Source organism: Cydia splendana, chromosome 2, assembly GCF_910591565.1.
Source record: "Cydia splendana chromosome 2, ilCydSple1.2, whole genome shotgun sequence".
In the NCBI taxonomy this organism is placed as follows: domain Eukaryota; kingdom Metazoa; phylum Arthropoda; class Insecta; order Lepidoptera; family Tortricidae; genus Cydia; species Cydia splendana.
In genome coordinates this window covers 30387796-30407923 of record NC_085961.1, presented here as the reverse complement: position 1 = coordinate 30407923, position 20128 = coordinate 30387796, and the positions used below count along the sequence as shown (strand labels likewise).

The window sequence follows — 20128 nt, the reverse complement described above, 5'->3', positions numbered from 1 at the left end:
TCTGGACAGGCTAAAGCTCTAAGCCATACTACCTAATCTTGTTAGTATTTCTTGAAAGTTGAACGCAGCTGAAATTTATTGACATTTGACTTGAGTGACAGCTTTTTGACATAATTTAGTTGACAGCTGATTTCCCTGTTTATTTCGTTCATGTTTCTATTGTGTTTTTCTTATAAAACATGTTCTTTATCAAAATGATCACTTAAATCAAAAGTGCTGGTCATAACAGAACAATGTCGTCACAATGTTTTATCATGAACGTGGAGCCTGGGGCGCAGGCACATACAAGTGACGCCAAACCAGCAGTGAAGGACAAATTGATGTCATATGAAGAGAAATCCGTAGGGTCTACGGCCTTCTTTAAGTGCGAGGCGTGCCCGTACATGGCTCTAGCTGAGGATGACATAAAGTTCCACCTGTTCACGGCACATCCCGACCTCGCAAAGAACAACGGCCTCGCGGACAACATTCAGATCAACTGCCCAGGTTGCTCAAGCATTTTCGACGCGGAAGAGACCTTACGGAACCATCTGCGCAACCATCACAAAATGGGGATCAAAGACGTCAAGAAAATGGTGAAAAGCCTCGTCCAACTTGCACTAAAAGATGCCAAATTAAAGAAAGAAGACGTCACTAGTCAGCCTGCGCCTCAGGAAGCTGACATGAAGATACCACAGGTTATCGAAATAGTCCCAGATATTGTTAATGCAAATAATGAATCTCTACCTCAAGGTGTTGCTTTCATATCTGTGGATGAATTGCAGAAGATGAGCACACCAAATTTTGAAAAGGTTGATCCTAAGGAGATCATACAAGAAGCTAGCATAAACATTGTCTACACAAATCCGATTTCAACCCAGTATGTCAATGTGACCAATGCTGTGACACCGGTGACAGCTTGTAATGTCTTACAAGTGTCCAGTGTTACTCCAGACCTGATTTCATCTATTCAACCAAGAAAACCCATAGATAATAATATTAATCAGTCTATGGACAACATGGATCCAGTAAACAGACTCAGCAAGCTGGCAAAACTAATGTGTAAACCTCTGAATACAGCTACTGATAAAACGGAGGAGAAAATAGACCTGGAAACTTTGTTGTGCTCAGTGAACAATTGTCGGTTTCGGTTAAAAAGCGAAGAAAAATTAGCATATCACAGAAAATGCCATTTTAAAAATATATTTAAATGTCCCGAGTGTGCCATGGTGTTTGTGGATACGGAGGCAATACACACACATCTCTGGAAGACACATGAGATAGACATGGAGATGCCGACATGTGAGATTTGTGGGTTTAAAACATACAAACGGGCCAGGTACAACCAGCATATAAAGTGCCATGGGAACGTGAAGGCTTATCCTTGTAAGTTGCAGTCATTACATTAATATTGTTGGATTCAACTAACCAATTACTTCCTTTTAACTAGATAGATAAATAGAATAGTATTTATTGCACACCTCAAAAATCTGTAGTAGTAACAGTAACAAGATCTTGAGTCTACAGTGTTAATGTGATATGATGTGAATATTTCTCTATTTGTTATTAACTTTAATAATGTAAACACTTGAATAGTAACTGTCCAATTTGCCAATAGTTATTATTGGATGTGTAATATTATGTTATTATAATAGGTAGGCAGGTTGGCCCTAGGAGAACTTGAGTTGGTTATTGTGCTTGATATTGTAGGACTGTTGCACATGCTACATTCTCTCCATATTGTTGTCCTCCGAGAACATGGTACTTACAAAAATGCTGGAATAATGCATCTTCATTAGCGTAACTGTCAAGTTTAAGTTTCTGATTTAGGCGAACAAGATAGTGTGCGTGACTACTATGAATAGTAGGGTTAGCATGCTCTTAGGGTAAAGTGTCAAGTTTAAGTTTTCAATTTGAGCCACAAGGCAGCAGACCCTCCAATATTCACTGCCCCCTTTCTCTTTCTTTCTGAAGTAACCTTTCTCTTCCAAATTTCAGGTACCATCTGCAAAAAATCCTTCAAAACCGCCAACCAGCTCTCCAAGCACAAAATATTCCACAAGGAAGACCCAGCATACAAATGCTCCATCTGCCCACAGCAGTTCCTCACCAAGCGAAGACTGAAGCTGCATGTGTCAGCGGTCCATGAAAAGCTGAGACCGTTCAAGTGTTGCCATTGCGATTATACTGCTTCGAGGAAGGACGAGATGAAGGTGCATTTGAGATCACATACTGGTGAGTTTCATGTACAAACAGCAACACTCCTAACTGTACATTGGTGGACCTTATTACAAAAGGCATAAGGTCCACCGATGTACAGTTAACAGTGTGGGCGATGATACCATGGACCTTATTAACCAAGTGTTTCGACTTGGGCAAAAATTCTTTCACATATCTGGATATTCTTGTCTGCAGGCAGCATTTATCATCCGATTCTCGTGAAATTTGGTTAGCTGGTTGGGTAATTATACAGAATTACAGCTGGGTTAATTGGAATACATTTGAATTTTTGGGAAAGCCTCGTAGATTGGTGCAGCCGCAAAAAGGGTTAAAAAACGATTATTTGTAGAGGAGGGTGACATAGCTGACAGATTCAGATTCAGATTCAGATGTTTTATTGGTAAAAGGCAATCATTTTACAAGTCAATAAATATATGTACAATATCCAACTGTTATTTTACATTTCAGGTATTTGCTGATTAATTATTATTACATATTGATATTAATATTATCTGAATATTATATATTTACATTAATTTTTGCATTTAATTGTCTCATTTCAAACATTGTCAGAGATAATCATATTAAATTATCTTTGTCTTACACTAGTACTAGCACCCAAAAGAAAAGGATGAGTGTAGTTTTTTGTTCTTATTTACTGACAAATTTTACCTATATTTTTTGGATTAGTGATGATATTCTATGATTCGAAAAAATCATCAATGCTATAAAAGGCCATGCCTAGAAGATATTCTTTTATTTTTTTAAGAAAGATTGCATCGTTTGGTGAATTTTTAATATCTGCTGGAAGAGCATTATAGATTTTAACGCCAAACACAGCGAGCGACTTGCGAGTTTTGGCTAGGCGGGCGCGCGGCACGAGCAGCAGGTGCGGGCGGCGGCGCGCGTCGCAGCCGAGACGCTGCGCGGTGGTCATGTATGAGCTTAGATTCAGTCTGATGTATTTGCAAGCCTCAAGGATGTAAATGCTATGCAAAGTTAAGATTTTGTGTTTTTTAAATAGTTCTTGTGCCGGGTATTCAACAGGTTTTTTAGCAATAACCCGGATGGCACGTTTTTGGATTTTGAATATCCTGTCACGATCGGCTGCGGTACACCACAAATCAATTCCGTAGGTTAGAATGGAATTAAAGTATCCATAGTATGCTTTTTTTAAATTATCTATAGACAGACTGGGAGCCAACCTAGATAATGCATAGGACGCTGAAGACAGCTTATTACAAGTTTCATCTATGTGTGATGCCCACGATAGCCCCTCGTCAATTACAAATCCTAGGTATTTTACGCTATCAACTTGCGGCACAAGTACATCATTCAAACTTATATCGAGCATACTGTTGTTAGTTTTGCGCAGCTGAAAATGAATTATATTGGTTTTGTCTACGTTTAGACACATACCATTGACTGTGAACCATCGAGATATTAGTTTCATAACTTCTCTCAGTTTGGATTTTAAGTCTAATAAATTATCTGCATTAACTATGATGCATGTATCGTCCGCGAACATAACATATTCTGGGCCGATACATGCTGATGTGATATCATTGACAAGCAAAAGAAACAGGTAATTTCCCATTGTCGAGCCTTGAGGAACCGCCGCATCAGCCATGGTTTCCAGGTTAGACTTTGCATTTAAGAGCGCTATTACATTTCGGCGTTGAGCGAGTTTAGGTATTTTACGCGCTGCGGCAGGCCGTGCGAGCTCAGTATGCCAATCCCTTCTACCACACTCGCACTACAATGATGGATTAAACATTCTTGATCCTTCGCGAAGCATATTGAAATCAACCATAACAACACTAACTGTACTTAACTTTTAAAGTTCTAAAACTGTTATTTGGTAAGTACGAAAATACTAAATGCAGTGCAAATGTACATAGGGGCTGTTCATAAATTACGTCATCTATTTTTGACGATTTTTGACCTTCCCCACCCCTCAAATCATCCAAAAATCAAGCTTCGGATGAATCTGTTTCCTCCTACGTCATGTTACCATCATCCGATGTCCAGACCCCCCCCCCCCCCACTCCTCCCATTTGAAACGACGTAATTTATGAATAGCCCCACACTCGTACTTATGAAGGTATATTACTCGAAAGAAATTATAGGTACCTACTCGCTTATTTACATGTTTCGTCATTGCATTTGGTACCTATAGGTTGTAAAGTTTGTATCAACGAGGGTTTAAAAACGAACTGGTACTGAGGATCTGATGATGATTAAGGTGGTCACGGATACCAATCAACCATGTAGTAACATGATTAGGCTCGTTTGATTCGTCTCAACAAGATCTTTGACACTGGGTGATACTCAGAGTCTGATGATGGAGCTGGAAGGTGGTCACCGGTACCAATCAACCATGCAACTAAACCACTTCGTGTTTAGGCTCGTTTTATTCGTTTCAACAAGATCTTTGACACAAGATAGTACTCAGGGTCTGATGATGGAGCTGGACTGTGGCCACGGGTACCAGTCTACCATGTAACTGAACTACTTCGTGTTTGGGCTCGTTTGATTCGTCGCAATAAGATGTTTGACACAAGATACTACTCAGGGTCTGATGATGGAGCTGATGATGATAGACAGGTACCCGTCGCCACCTTCGCGCTCCATCATCAGACCCTGAGTACTACCTTGTGTCAAAGATCTTGTTGAGATGAATAAAACGTGCCTAAACACGAAGTGGTTTAGTTGCATGGTTGATTGGTACCGGTGACCACCTTCCGGCTCCAACATCAGACCCTGAGTACTATCTTGTGTCAAAGATCTTGTTGAAACGAATAAAACGAGCCTAAACACGAAGTGGTTTAGTTGCATGGTTGATTGGTACCGGTGACCACCTTCCAGCTCCATCATCAGACCCTCAGTACTACCTTGTGTCAAACATCTTGTTGCGACAAATCAAACGAGCCCAAACACGAAGTGGTTCAGTTACATGGTAGACTGGTACCCGTGGCCACAGTCCAGCTCCATCATCAGACCCTGAGTACTAACTTGTGTCAAAGATCTTGTTGCGACGAATCGAACGAAGCCAAACACGAAGTGGTTTAGTTGCATGGTTGATTGGTACCGGTCACCACCTTCCGGATCCATCATCAGACCCTCAGTACTACCTTGTGTCAAAGATCTTGTTGCGACAAATCAAACGAGCCCAAACACGAAGTGGTTCAGTTACATGGTAGACTGGTACCCGTGGCCACCTTCCAGCTCCATCATCAGATCCTGAGTACTATCTTGTGTCCAAGGTCTTGTTGAGACGAATCAAACGAGCCTAAACACGAAGTGGTTTAGTTGCATGGTTGATTGGTACCGGTGACCACCTTCCGGCTCCAACATCAGACCCTGAGTACTATCTTGTGTCAAAGATCTTATAGAAACGAATAAAACGAGCCTAAACACGAAGTGGTTTATTGGCATGGTTGATTGGTACCGGTGACCACCTGCCGGCTCCATCATCAGACCCTGAGTACTATCTTGTGTCAAAGATCTTGTTGAGACGAATCAAACGAGCCTAAACACGAAGTGGTTTAGTTGCATGGTTGATTGGTACCGGTGACCACCTTCCGGCTCCATCATCAGACCCTGAGTATTATCTTGTGCCAAAGATCTTGTTGAGACGAATAAAACGAGCCTAAACACGAAGTGGTTTAGTTGCATTGTTGATTGGTACTGGTGACCACCTTCCGGCTCCATCATCAGACCCTGAGTACTATCTTAAGTCAAAGATCTTGTTGAGCCGAATCAAACGAGCCCAAACACGAAGTGGTTTAGTTGCATGGTTGATTGGTACCGGTGACCACCTTCCGGCTCCATCATCAGACCCTGAGTACTTTCTTGTGTCAAAGATCTTGTTGAGATGAATAAAACGAGCCTAAACACGAAGTGGTTTAGTTGCATGGTTGATTGGTACCGGTGACCACCTTCCGGCTCCATCATCAGACCCTGAGTACTATCTTGAGTCAAATAAATACATATAGAATGTCAGGTCGTTTCAAATATTTTTAATCCTGTCCGGTAGTTTATTAAACTGTACCATTATAAATTATAATACTATAAAAACAGTGCTAGGATCAAAGTCTCTCGTTGCGGTTTACACGCACACAGTATAGCGTTTTACACGGCGCCCGCCGCACACAATGATAAAAAACCTCGTCGTCGCCGTTGAAAATGTGCGGAGCCGACCGACACACGTCCTGCCTCTACAAGCTCTGCCGCGGCACTGAGCTGGCGCAGCGCGCGTCATCGGTAATATAGAGTAGTTTTCAAAAAATTGCCAAAAAATTATAGTAGAATTTCATAAACACTAATGTATACCAACAGTATAAGCAAACGTTGCAGATTGCTTGAGTATGAAAATGACTTCGATATTAAGTAGATTTTCGTAGGAATTGACACTTGTTTCGGAGAGAAAATCGAGTTCGTTTTACTTTGATTTTCTCTTTCTCAAAGGTATGTAGGAAAAATATAGTTTGATATGCCTAAAGTACAGGGTATTAGTAATACAAAATAGCCAGGTTTAGCAGAGTAAAATTCTCAACATTTCCAAATAAGAGCTCGCCATTCAGTGCTTCACGGGGTTTTTCGGAAACGACCATCAGAAAAAAAATCATTACTAATTTAATTAGTCCTTTTTCTAATATTTACAACGATATTTATAAAGATAAGAAGACGCTTTTACTGGAACCAGTACTCATTGTTTCTAATAATGAGCGCAAAGTCCTGAATTTCGTCGACTAGTATCATCAATTTTGCATTATTTCGACTTTTCTTGTAAGAGCGCTCTTAAGACGTAGGTACACTGCTTACGATTGCTTAAAAATGATTCTATTAATTTGTGAAATTCACCTTCAATACCGTATCGAGACATCTTTGCCAAAAGCAGCGCGTGGTCGACCATTTCGAAGGCGCGCGAGAGGTCACAGAATATCGCCGCGACCTGTCGCCCGCCCTCCAGGTGCGCTAGCACGCGCGCCACGACGTCGCGCGCCGCACTCACAGTCGAGCGGCCCGCTCGATATGCATATTGATGCTCATTCAGAACATTATTGGAGACTAGGTGTTTTAGAATTCTGGCACTAAGGAGGCGCTCAAAGATTTTTGAAACTATAGGAATCAATGATATTGGACGATAAGATTTTGGAAGATGCATTTCACCTTTTCCTTTATATACCGGTTGCACTTTTATAATTTTAAGTGCATTAGGAAATTTTCCCGTCAGAACGCAATCATTAAATAACTTTAGTAGTAGGGACACTAAATTTGGAGGTAGGTATCCTAGTATGTGGGTTGACATATGATTCACATCCTTTGATTGTTTAAGTTTAATTTCTTTAATAGACTTTATAATTTCTTGAAGGGTGAATAATTCAAAATCAAATTTTAACGGTATCAAAGGCAGATAGTTCTCAAGATATGCAAGTGCATCACTAGTGCATGGTTTGACTCCACCGTGAGTCGCCGACACGTAGTGGTGGTTTAGCCGCTCGGCGGCCGCGGCAGCGCGCGCGGCGTCGCTCGCGCCCTCGGACCGGCTCACCAACACGTCTAACGCGCAGTTTCCTCGCTTATTATTCTTACAAGTTTCAGAAGAGATAATTTTCCATATATTTCGGCTCATGTTGTTAGTATTACTCTTTGATATTTTTTCATTTAAATAATTACTTCGTGTGTTTTTTAGTGCAACCGAGTAAGTAGCTTCAAGTTGCAATAAGTTAGAAAACTGTTCGCCATTCGAGTTGTGTGAAAGTTTTAGCTTATGTGAATGAATTTTCTGACGTAATCTATATATATCATCACTAACCCATACATTTTTATGGTTTTTTATAGTGCATTTTCTATGAGGAAAATGTACGTTGAAGTAATGTTTAATTACATTTAATACTAATTCAAGAAGTTTACTAGGGCAAGAACTTTTACACAAAAGTGCATCCCAGTCATAAAAATCAAGACTTAATTTAAAATTGCAAAAACTTTCATTACAAAATTGTCTCTTTTCAACACATTTATTTGTTACAATATTTTTATACATTTTGGCAGACATAACAAGGCATAGGTGGTCTGATAAGTGCATATTTACACATGACACATTTATTATTTGTGATTTATTTAAATTGGAATAAATATGATCGATACAGGTTTGACTAATGTCAGTTATTCTTGTCGGTTTTGCATTAATTTGTCTAAATCCCAACTGTTTTAGGAGATATGTTAGGTTTTTTGTATTACTACATTTTGTAAGAGAATCAATGTTTATATCACCAATTAGTACAACTTTAGATGTTTTAATTATATGGATGCTAAGTAGTTGATTTAATTTGTTACATTTTTAACTGAGTGAAAGTGTTTTTTTCATTATTTGCGATTATCGTCCTTCCAGCTGCGGTGTGTACGATTAATGTTAGGGTATTCAAGGTGAGAAACTTGCAGTATCGTACCATGTTAATGTACAGTAAGCGGCAGACTTAAGAAATGGCAAAGTTGATTTTTGTCAGTTGGACCGGTTGTAGGTCGTAGTACTGTTCCTAACGGATGGGATTACCATATCCATACATTCTGAACTTTTGTTAATTACTCTATTTCAGGTGACAAGCCCTACTCGTGTGACCAATGCAGCTACCGCGCCGCCGATCACAACGCCATGAGACGCCACAAAAAAGTACACACTAAAGAAGTCGCATATAAGTGCAAACATTGTCCGTTCAGCACCATTCAATCGAACAACTTCGCAAGTCACATGATCTCAATGCACCCCAACGTAACTTCAACTGATCTCCACCGCTGCCCATACTGTGTCTTCAAGACTGTCAGTAAAGATAAGTATCTCACCCACCTTACTACTCACACAGATAAAGAAGGAATACAGTTGTTAATAGAAATGACCAAGTCAAAGAAACTAGCTTGGACTGTACCGCGCGAACCTGCGGAGAAAGTTGAAGAAACAGCCAAAGTCAATGAAGAAAGTAAAGAACAAAGCCCTAAACCAGTTAATGATATCCCTATTGAAGTGTATGATTGTGACAGTTTGTCTGAAACATTATCGCAGAATTTTTCCAAAAATTATGCAAACTCTGCCAATGAAAAGCAGCAGAGTAATTTCGATTCACAAGTTATCGTAACTGATCTTAGTAAAGACGATAATAACTCCGACTGTCTTATTTCTGAAAGTTCAAATGATACTTTAATGGATAGGCAGTATACTACACAACATACTCTGCAGAATTTAACATATGATGCTACTCAGGGGAACCTACACTATTTGAATACTCCAGTCCCAATGGAGCAGACTTTGTGTCCAAATAGCACAGTGAATTCTTTAGTGTCGAACCATTCAGTCATGAGCAATATGAGCAACAATATCATGGCTAATTTCCCCATCAGACTCCCACCAGCACAACTGTCCATGCAGAACATAACTTTAAACTCTGTCCATAAAATATCCCTCCCAATGACTAAAGTTACCGGACCTATCATAAAACCTACACAGATCCTACCAGTACCCTCATCTAGTAATTCCCCTGTCAATTTAATAGAGCCAGATGGGATGCCTAGGAAAAAACCTAAAATATCAGTTAAAAGTAATCTGATTTTAAAAGGTCCTGATCAAGAGAACATGTTCCATTCTCAGCAAAAGATGGCGTTTAAAAGATTAGAAGATAATGAGAGATTTGGACTCGGAGCAGTTACTTTTAATAACCTAATAACAACTCAGTTTATGCAGCTACAGCCAGAGCCAGAGCTTAGCGAATCCCCTAATAATATCATACCGTACCCTCAAGAAACCATGCTCCATGACGCCTCCACACCGCCCGTCGACAACGTTGACAATTCACAGATGTTCACATTCAACAATCAGATGAACGTGAACTCTATCATCCTTCCACCGCCTCAAAAAATACAAAATAACGACCCTAGTTACATTAAAATAGAAGCTACGATTAAACAAAACACGCAATCTCCGAGTTTAGAGCGCATGTGTAACGCCAACATATTGAGTAACCAGTCTCTAAGTCGGGAATATAAAGCATCACCACCTTTAGAAGATATTCATAAGAACTTCAAAGAGATAAAGAACGAAGTGAAAAGCGACGCATTTTACAACATGGCTATGACCAATACGACGACAAATCCTTCTATAATAGACCAGTACTTAATTGATAATATTATTGGAGAACAATATACAGGACATCTAGATCTTTCTGCTGGAGCTTTAGAAGTATCAGATCCTCAGAACGATGTCATCGAAATAGATGATAATTCAGATGACAACAAACTACTATCTCGGTATGACATGAACTTTCCTTTAGAATCTCTGTATTTAATGCATAATGATTTCCATTTTCTAGAAAATGACGTGCCTAGTGTACCTAATGAAGTAAATGAGATTAACAGGATAGTGACAGAAGTCCCTATATTAAATCAGAAGGAGATCTCACATACAAGTGAAGGTTCTAGTAATGATTACCCTAATTTTATACAAGGCAAGAAGGATCCCATGATGAACACGTCGGTCAGGCAGTCTGTAAATAAAATTAATGTAAAAAATATTGAATTGATGAAGGATAAATGTAAAGAATATTGACGTGAAGACCACCGAATAAAAATGATTGTATAAAAATAAATGAGTCATGGAAGCAAAGTCAGCAATATCCACTTTTTAGCTATGGATAGATAGATAAGTAGATAGAATACCCTTTATTGCACACCTCAATAGGAAAACAATTGGATGTTGCTGATTTTGCTTCTATCATAATTATCAATTTATCATACAAATGTAAATAATATTAGGCTATTTGTAGATGTAAGGATATGTTAATACATTTACAAGACTGTTTGTTATTATGATTATTATAATATAGTGGATATTATTTACTCTTTTGCTTTGTTTTATTATACTTTTTGACTGTGTCCTCCTTGCCCTGTTTAATTGAGGGATTTAATGAGGGTTTTCAGTGACCTAGATACCTACGCGAATAAAAGGGGAATCGTCTCATACTCGTACTCTGATTAGTTTTTAAATTGTTTTCACGCCATGCAATAAGGGCAATTATATTCCAATGAAAACCGCTTTCCATTTCCCTATACATTAACGCAATGAAAACTTGTCACTTTGTATGGAACTCTTATTTTAAAATGTCCCATTTTCACGGCTCTGATGTGTATTTACTTGCATACAAACAACAAGATATTTAACGCGGGTCAGCCGTTTCACCCACAAAATTAAATCAATCGACAATAGAACAATGAAATCTCGAAATGTTTCTGGTCATTGCATTTATTAGTGGTAGTTTATTTAAATGTATAAATGGAATTATCGCCTGGCTACACTTAACGATTACATATTGATAATTTTTGCATTTGTACCAGTTAAACTGTTTTAATATTTTTGATCACTTAAGGCAGTTTCCTGAAACACTTATCAACTTATAATTATTTACTCTATATTTAAACTGTCTTTATTAGTATTCAACTCTAACAATAGGTATTTTGGTGTACTAATTGTACGTGAAGTCCGAAATTTGTACTAGTCATGGGTATATGTCGCCTTAGGCTGCGTTTCCAGCAGACATGTGCGAGGATGTGTAGCGAGGGATGAGTTTTTTTAAAGAACCAATAGAGTCACTTTTACCTATTGTCGCTTAGCGTGTAGTGCGTGTAGGGTATTCTATTGGTTCTTAACAAACATATCCCTTCGAATTTAAAACTGTTGTGAGACATAAGTACTAACATTGAATACACGCAGTACGCGATACACGGCCGTCGTGAACGCTGCTCGCACTGTTTAGTGCTTGAGAAAGGAGACCTAGGCTCTCCGAAACATGTCGCGCGAGTGACTAAAAACAAGTGAGTCTAAACTGTAAAATTATTCAACATATCCCTTGCTACGCATCCTCGCACATGTCTGGTGGAAACGCAGCCATAATTGACCGACCGAGCGCGAAGCAACTTTCGTCTGTCTCCGGCTGTTCTTCTTTATTCGCTCCGTGCATGACTTGTGGCGCCGCCTCAGTTGGGGGAACCATGGTATAATAATATACTCCGCCTGGTACCTACTCCATTCCCGTCTTTTCTAGGTCACCTAACTCACACGGGCTTACGTCATCATGCGACAGCGCTATATGATAATATGCGATAGCGCTATATATAGTGGCCATGTTGTTGTGACGTAGCCCCGTGTCACTCTGGGAATGGAAGACCATGTTTTATTAGACTATGGGGGGAACTAAAAAATATGACCGCGCTCGACGCGTCAAAAATGTGAAAGGTTAACTGTCAAGTAACTAATGTGTCTAGCCACCAGGGCGGCGCCACTATCGCATAAGTCTATAAACTCTTCAATTGTTTATATCTTGCAAATATCCTACAACAGTAAATCCTACAAACTTACTCATGCCCCCGACAAAACTCGGCATCAACACTTTCATATACAAATTCCTGTAGTCCAGTGACCGAGGCGCTAAACTGACTGTATTGATAACTTTGTCACATTCCAGCATTCTTAGATACAACTGCATGTGTGATGCACCTGCAATTTTAATTGCCTACGTGCTATGTTAATCGATTTCTGATAAAAAGGGTAATCAGGAAACTATAAAGGTATATATATGAAGCGGGTGGAAAGTGATACGTTTCGACCCTAGGGAGTTTTACTTTCAACGTGCATTTTTTTACAATTCTTGTCACGACGGTCATACCATCACACACGAACTCACCATTTAAACTTCGCTCTGAAAATTGAAACTATGTTTTAGGCAGGTAAACGTTAATTAAGATAAATACCAATTTCCTGCTTTAGTTTAGTTTAGGTAATATACGTTCTACTGACCTAAGTAGTTAATTACAAAATATTCCTGCTATTAAACAAGTTTACGGACTCCTAATTTCGGTATAAATATCACCATCACCAGTGCAAATGTACCTACATACGTATGCTATTAGGTACAGACTAAAGTAAAGTAGTTGCTAAAATAAGTAGTATTTAGATAAATTAGCACCCAAAATTCACCCAAAATATGTCTAGGTATGTCTTAGGGTCAAGTACCTAGTGATGCAATTTTCATGTTTGGTAATATATTTTAACTCAAACGAAACTAAAAACTAACTAAAAAATATATTTTGCAAAATAAATTTTAAAATTAAAACTATGAAGTATTTGAACAAATTAAATTATTTTTCAGAAAATATTTTAATTTGTTTTTATCAAGTAGAAACACTACTATATAAATTATAAACTGAAATAAATGTCATATACTAAGAAAAAGTGACCAAGGCCTCCAGTGCCCCAGGCTGGAATCGAACCAGCGTCCTCTGCTATCGCGGCAGGTGCCTGAACCACTCGGCCACCGGGCCACAGCGACATTAGTCAAATTTTCCAAGTATATGCACTTCCTACTGAAGGCTTGTGGCGCCCCCTGGCCATCTCTAAGGTAGAACAGTATGGTTCGAACCTTCTATCTGGATCATTCTCATGATGATACCGAGCTAGCGAGAGAGATGGCGCTGCCAATCAATACTATGAAGTATTTGAACAAATTAAATTATTTTTCAGAAAATATTTTAATTTGTTTTTATCAAGTAGAAACACTACTATATAAATTATAAACTGAAATAAATGTCATATACTAAGAAAAAGTGACCAAGGCCTCCAGTGCCCCAGGCTGGAATCGAACCAGCGTCCTCTGCTATCGCGGCAGGTGCCTGAACCACTCGGCCACCGGGCCACAGCGACATTAGTCAAATTTTCCAAGTATATGCACTTCCTACTGAAGGCTTTTCTTAGTATATGACATTTATTTCAGTTTATAATTTATATAGTAGTGTTTCTACTTTATAAAAACAAATTAAAATATTTTCTGAAAAATAATTTAATTTGTTCAAATACTTCATAGTATTGATTGGCAGCGCCATCTCTCTCGCTAGCTCGGTATCATCATGAGAATGATCCAGATAGAAGGTTCGAACCATACTGTTCTACCTTAGAGATGGCCAGGGGGCGCCACAAGCCTTCAGTAGGAAGTGCATATACTTGGAAAATTTGACTAATGTCGCTGTGGCCCGGTGGCCGAGTGGTTCAGGCACCTGCCGCGATAGCAGAGGACGCTGGTTCGATTCCAGCCTGGGGCACTGGAGGCCTTGGTCACTTTTTCTTAGTATATGACATTTATTTCAGTTTATAATTTATATAGTAGTGTTTCTACTTGATAAAAACAAATTAAAATATTTTCTGAAAAATAATTTAATTTGTTCAAATACTTCATAGTATTGATTGGCAGCGCCATCTCTCTCGCTAGCTCGGTATCATCATGAGAATGATCCAGATAGAAGGTTCGAACCATACTGTTCTACCTTAGAGATGGCCAGGGGGCGCCACAAGCCTTCAGTAGGAAGTGCATATACTTGGAAAATTTGACTAATGTCGCTGTGGCCCGGTGGCCGAGTGGTTCAGGCACCTGCCGCGATAGCAGAGGACGCTGGTTCGATTCCAGCCTGGGGCACTGGAGGCCTTGGTCACTTTTTCTTAGTATATGACATTTATTTCAGTTTATAATTTATATAGTAGTGTTTCTACTTGATAAAAACAAATTAAAATATTTTCTGAAAAATAATTTAATTTGTTCAAATACTTCATAGTATTGATTGGCAGCGCCATCTCTCTCGCTAGCTCGGTATCATCATGAGAATGATCCAGATAGAAGGTTCGAACCATACTGTTCTACCTTAGAGATGGCCAGGGGGCGCCACAAGCCTTCAGTAGGAAGTGCATATACTTGGAAAATTTGACTAATGTCGCTGTGGCCCGGTGGCCGAGTGGTTCAGGCACCTGCCGCGATAGCAGAGGACGCTGGTTCGATTCCAGCCTGGGGCACTGGAGGCCTTGGTCACTTTTTCTTAGTATATGACATTTATTTCAGTTTATAATTTATATAGTAGTGTTTCTACTTGATAAAAACAAATTAAAATATTTTCTGAAAAATAATTTAATTTGTTCAAATACTTCATAGTATTGATTGGCAGCGCCATCTCTCTCGCTAGCTCGGTATCATCATGAGAATGATCCAGATAGAAGGTTCGAACCATACTGTTCTACCTTAGAGATGGCCAGGGGGCGCCACAAGCCTTCAGTAGGAAGTGCATATACTTGGAAAATTTGACTAATGTCGCTGTGGCCCGGTGGCCGAGTGGTTCAGGCACCTGCCGCGATAGCAGAGGACGCTGGTTCGATTCCAGCCTGGGGCACTGGAGGCCTTGGTCACTTTTTCTTAGTATATGACATTTATTTCAGTTTATAATTTATATAGTAGTGTTTCTACTTGATAAAAACAAATTAAAATATTTTCTGAAAAATAATTTAATTTGTTCAAATACTTCATAGTATTGATTGGCAGCGCCATCTCTCTCGCTAGCTCGGTATCATCATGAGAATGATCCAGATAGAAGGTTCGAACCATACTGTTCTACCTTAGAGATGGCCAGGGGGCGCCACAAGCCTTCAGTAGGAAGTGCATATACTTGGAAAATTTGACTAATGTCGCTGTGGCCCGGTGGCCGAGTGGTTCAGGCACCTGCCGCGATAGCAGAGGACGCTGGTTCGATTCCAGCCTGGGGCACTGGAGGCCTTGGTCACTTTTTCTTAGTATATGACATTTATTTCAGTTTATAATTTATATAGTAGTGTTTCTACTTGATAAAAACAAATTAAAATATTTTCTGAAAAATAATTTAATTTGTTCAAATACTTCATAGTATTGATTGGCAGCGCCATCTCTCTCGCTAGCTCGGTATCATCATGAGAATGATCCAGATAGAAGGTTCGAACCATACTGTTCTACCTTAGAGATGGCCAGGGGGCGCCACAAGCCTTCAGTAGGAAGTGCATATACTTGGAAAATTTGACTAATGTCGCTGTGGCCCGGTGGCCGAGTGGTTCAGGCACCTGCCGCGATAGCAGAGGACGCTGGTTCGATTCCAGCCTGGGGCACTGGAGGCCTTGGTCACTTTTTCTTAGTATATGACATTTATTTCAGTTTAAAATTAAAGTTAGCAACATGGCATCTAGCAACCGGCAATTCCCTCATTCTGCTATAGGACCTGTTTTATCTCCTTGGCACACTTTGTGGGAAGTTTCACCATCTTCACACCTAGGTATGCTACCTAGATACCTACGTTACTAATAATTACTACTAGTTTCGAGTATCTTGGAAATTGCCCTTTGGAAACACGAACGTTATTGCGATATATTATCCAGGTATGCATTGTAGTAGGTAAGGACATTTATTAGTGTAGGTATTTTTTGTATGGACCGTTAGAAAACTGACACCCAAAATTTGTATGAAAAACTGGGGACACTTTTTTTGTGTCATTCAATAGATGTGGTTGATAAAATAATTCGTGCGTTCTTACTTCTTCTGCTACACTCGTACCTACCTTCAGCTGCAGAGATAGTTTACGCTCCTCCCCCCCCCCCCCCCCCCCCCTACCACCCCGCAAAATATTGTACCTATGTGTTGAACAGATGACGAGGGCTTTGAACTCATCTTTTTTAGTGTCAAACATGTGTCAAAACGATAACTTTAAGAGATTATGTTAACCTCTTGTCTATGTATGTATGATAAGGATTCGGAACGAATTTTTAGTAGGGATGTACCGACTAGTCGCCGACTAGTCGGGAAAGCCGACTATCCGGCCACATTTGTAGTCGGCGATTAGTCGGCGACTAGTCGGCAGAAATGGCCGATTAGTCGGCACTTTATTAGTGAAAGAAAAACAGAAAAAATTGAAATCAACAGTCAATATTTACCATACGTTTTATGTTTATTTTACTAAAATATCTATTCAGGGTTGCATACGAAAACTATTGTTCATATAATTGACCGTTTGATCGTTATCGTATGTTGGGGGGCTGGTTTTTTCCTCTACAGGTCGATCTCAACTGATTCTCGTGTAATTTCATGTGCAAGTTCTATAGTTAATTTTTTATTATCATTATTCAGATTTTGTTTTTTTTTAATGGTGGAGCCACGAGGAACTATTAATGTTATTGCTAAATTTAGAGACTTAGACATGGCACGTTGCTCGTAAAGACGCTGACCACAGGGGATAGGTTCTTAACTGGCGACTACGTACGGGAAATAGAGCCTTGGAAATACCTCCTACAAGCTGTACTGACGGTCTGCTCAGGATCGCAAAATAAAAGATCTAAAGACAGAAATTGAACGAGGATTATTGTGATAGGTCTTTGAACCTGTAGATAACACCTTTTAGCCAAGCTAATATGATGAATAGCGCAACCAAAGGAGCAAAAATATAGTTTTTCACCTGAACTTATACGAAACTAATGATCTGCCGACTAGCCGACTAGTCGGCCGACTAATCGGCCATTCGAGCGCCGATTAGTCGGCTAGTCGGCCAAATCAATAGTCGGTACATCACTAATTTTTAGTCATCTTTTTGCATTTTATCGAGAACGATTTTTTCAGCTCTATTGATAGCATTGATACATCACAACTGAGATTTGAACCCACGATTTTAACCACCACACAGATATGAAAGTAATGGTGACCTCGATTCATATTTTCACCTCTAAGGCGGTGTTTTTCAAATTGTGGGTCGCGCCCCCCTGGGAGGTCGCGCGAAGCCTCTGCCAGCCTTAAAAAATACATATAAGCGAAACATTTTGTTCATACTAAGGGGGCGGGTTATGAAAAAGTTTGAAAAACACTGCTCTAAGGAAAGGTGGGGTAAGACTATCGCCGGGGCAAGACAAACACTTGTAGGTATTGTAATTTGTATGGAATCCTCATACAGTCTTGCCAAGAGCAAAATAAACTATGTTCGTCTTACCCCACCTTGCCATATCTCGTCTTAACATTTATCCCAGTTGCATCCTCAGCTGCTGGCTTATGAGCCCAGGGCCCTATTTCACCAAGCCGACATTTGTCAGTGACATATGTCGAGTGACAATTGTCAAGTGACAGGTGACAAGTGACAATTTCGTAAACTGTTTTTGTATAGAAGTGCTTATAAACTTGACAGGCATTTAGTTACAATTGTCAACTAACCCACACCCAAAAATAGTACCGACGTTTATGGCCTCTCCGCTAAACTGCTAAAACGAGCCAGCCCAGCCATCAGCTATGTCCTAGCTAACCTATTTAATAATTGCATGCGGTTAGGAGTGTATCCAGAGTGCCTCAAAAAGGTCAAAATATGTCCACTTTATAAAGGGAAAGGAAAAAAATCCGCTATAAAATCATATCGTCCCATATCCTTGGTCCCAGGCCCTAGTAAATGTTTGGAAGCAGGGTTAAATAACAGATTACTCAGTTTCTGGGCACCAAGAAACACCCTATCAGACAGCCAATATGCCTACCGACACGGCCGGTGCACTACAGATCTGGTACGAGAAGTGGTGCGCTGTGTGCTGCGCGCTCGCGAGGCGGAACGATACGTAGCTGTCATCTGCTGCGACTTATCGCGTGCCTTCGACACAGCAGACCACGCGCTAGTTGCAGATAAATTGGCTCACTACGGTATCCGAGGCGCGGCCTCCAAACTAATACTGTCATTTATGACCGGCAGGGCCCAGGTTGTCATCGGGGATGGAGGTAAGGTTGTGTCCTCCGAACTACGAAACCTGATGGGAGTGCCTCAAGGATCGTGCCTCTCCAACACACTTTTTAGCATTTTGCTGAACGACCTGCCAAAGGCAATAAAAGGTGCAGACATACTGATGTACGCCGATGACGTCACGGCAGTCGTCAGTGCGACCGCTGAACGGGGGTTGGAAGAGGCACTTAACCTTGTTATGGAACAACTGCACCAGTGGTTCCGGTCAAACGGTCTCGCTTTAAATAAAGAGAAAACGAGCTATATGATATTTAAATTAAATGGTCATAGAAGCCCAACCATGAGAGTTAGTGCAGGTGGTGCCCCTTTACAGCACGTGACCTGCACACGTCTGCTCGGGTTCCAGCTCGACAACGTGCTCTCATGGGAAGCGCACATTAATGAACTGTGTGGAAGGCTAGGGCGCGCGTGCTTTGCATTGCGACGGTTGGCGAGCACAGCCGGAAAGGGCGCAGTGCGAGAGTGCTATTTTGCGACGGTGCACTCGCTCTTGACGTACGGCGTTGAGCTATGGGGACGTGCTTCCGACTGGGGACGTGTGTTCTCTATGCAGAAGCGCGCCGTACGCGCGATGGCTGGCAAGGCTGCTGATGCACCGGCACGAGACATCTTCCGCGATCTCAAGATTCTGCCCCTACCGTGCCTATTTATTAACCAAGTTGCAATATTCATGCGCGAAAACCTAGATATGTTTAAGTGCAGAGGCATTAACACCAATTACAGCCTCCGAAGTAATAGGCACCATAATAGGCTAGTCACCGAAGCACACCGGCTTGCGAAGTCAGAGCGGTCCGTCTACATTTTAGGCCCCTCCATTTACAACCGCCTGCCTGCTACTGTAAGGAATGCAACTTCCATCGCGACGTTTAAACTAAAACTAAAAAAGTGGCTGTCGGAAATATTATTTTATACCTATCAAGATTTTTTTGATTTACCAATAATTCTTTAAATAAAAAACATAACGCAAGAACATGTACCTACTTATGTTTATGAAATAATATGTAAATGTAATTAATTTATAAAATATATTGTACAAATATAATTTAATATTGTGATATTAATGTATGATAAAATGTATTGACTTGTAACTCTGTTATTAATAATAAATTTCATTTTATTTCATTTCATTTCATTTTCATTTCATTTCATTTCATTTCATTTTCATTTCGTCAATCTTTCATTTAATGACAATGATTTGGTGAAACAAGAGTAGTTTTTATAAGTCGACATGTTTGTCAATTTGTCGGTAATTCTCGACATGAAATCTTAGCTGTGTCAGGCTTAG

The 20128-nt window shown here is 40.1% G+C and overlaps 3 protein-coding genes across 3 annotated transcripts in view; all 3 read left to right on the top strand.

The window, feature by feature from the left end:
* LOC134806161 (high-affinity choline transporter 1) overlaps positions 1-18401 on the top strand; it is a 357022-nt gene extending 338621 nt beyond the window's left edge. Inside the window, exon 11 of the transcript XR_010146468.1 lies at positions 18390-18401. The gene's annotated coding sequence lies outside the window, so the exon portion shown is untranslated. The remainder of the gene's footprint in view (positions 1-18389) is intronic.
* Positions 180-10855, top strand: LOC134806133 (RE1-silencing transcription factor-like). The gene is made up of 3 exons (XM_063779416.1): positions 180-1365; positions 1978-2214; positions 8802-10855. Exons 1-3 carry the CDS (start codon positions 234-236, stop codon positions 10796-10798), a joined length of 3366 nt encoding a protein of 1121 aa, XP_063635486.1. The 5' UTR covers positions 180-233; the 3' UTR covers positions 10799-10855.
* On the top strand, positions 16263-20128 carry LOC134801451 (uncharacterized). The gene is made up of 3 exons (XM_063774037.1): positions 16263-16359; positions 18495-19681; positions 20123-20128. Exons 1-3 carry the CDS (start codon positions 16263-16265, stop codon positions 20126-20128), a joined length of 1290 nt encoding a protein of 429 aa, XP_063630107.1.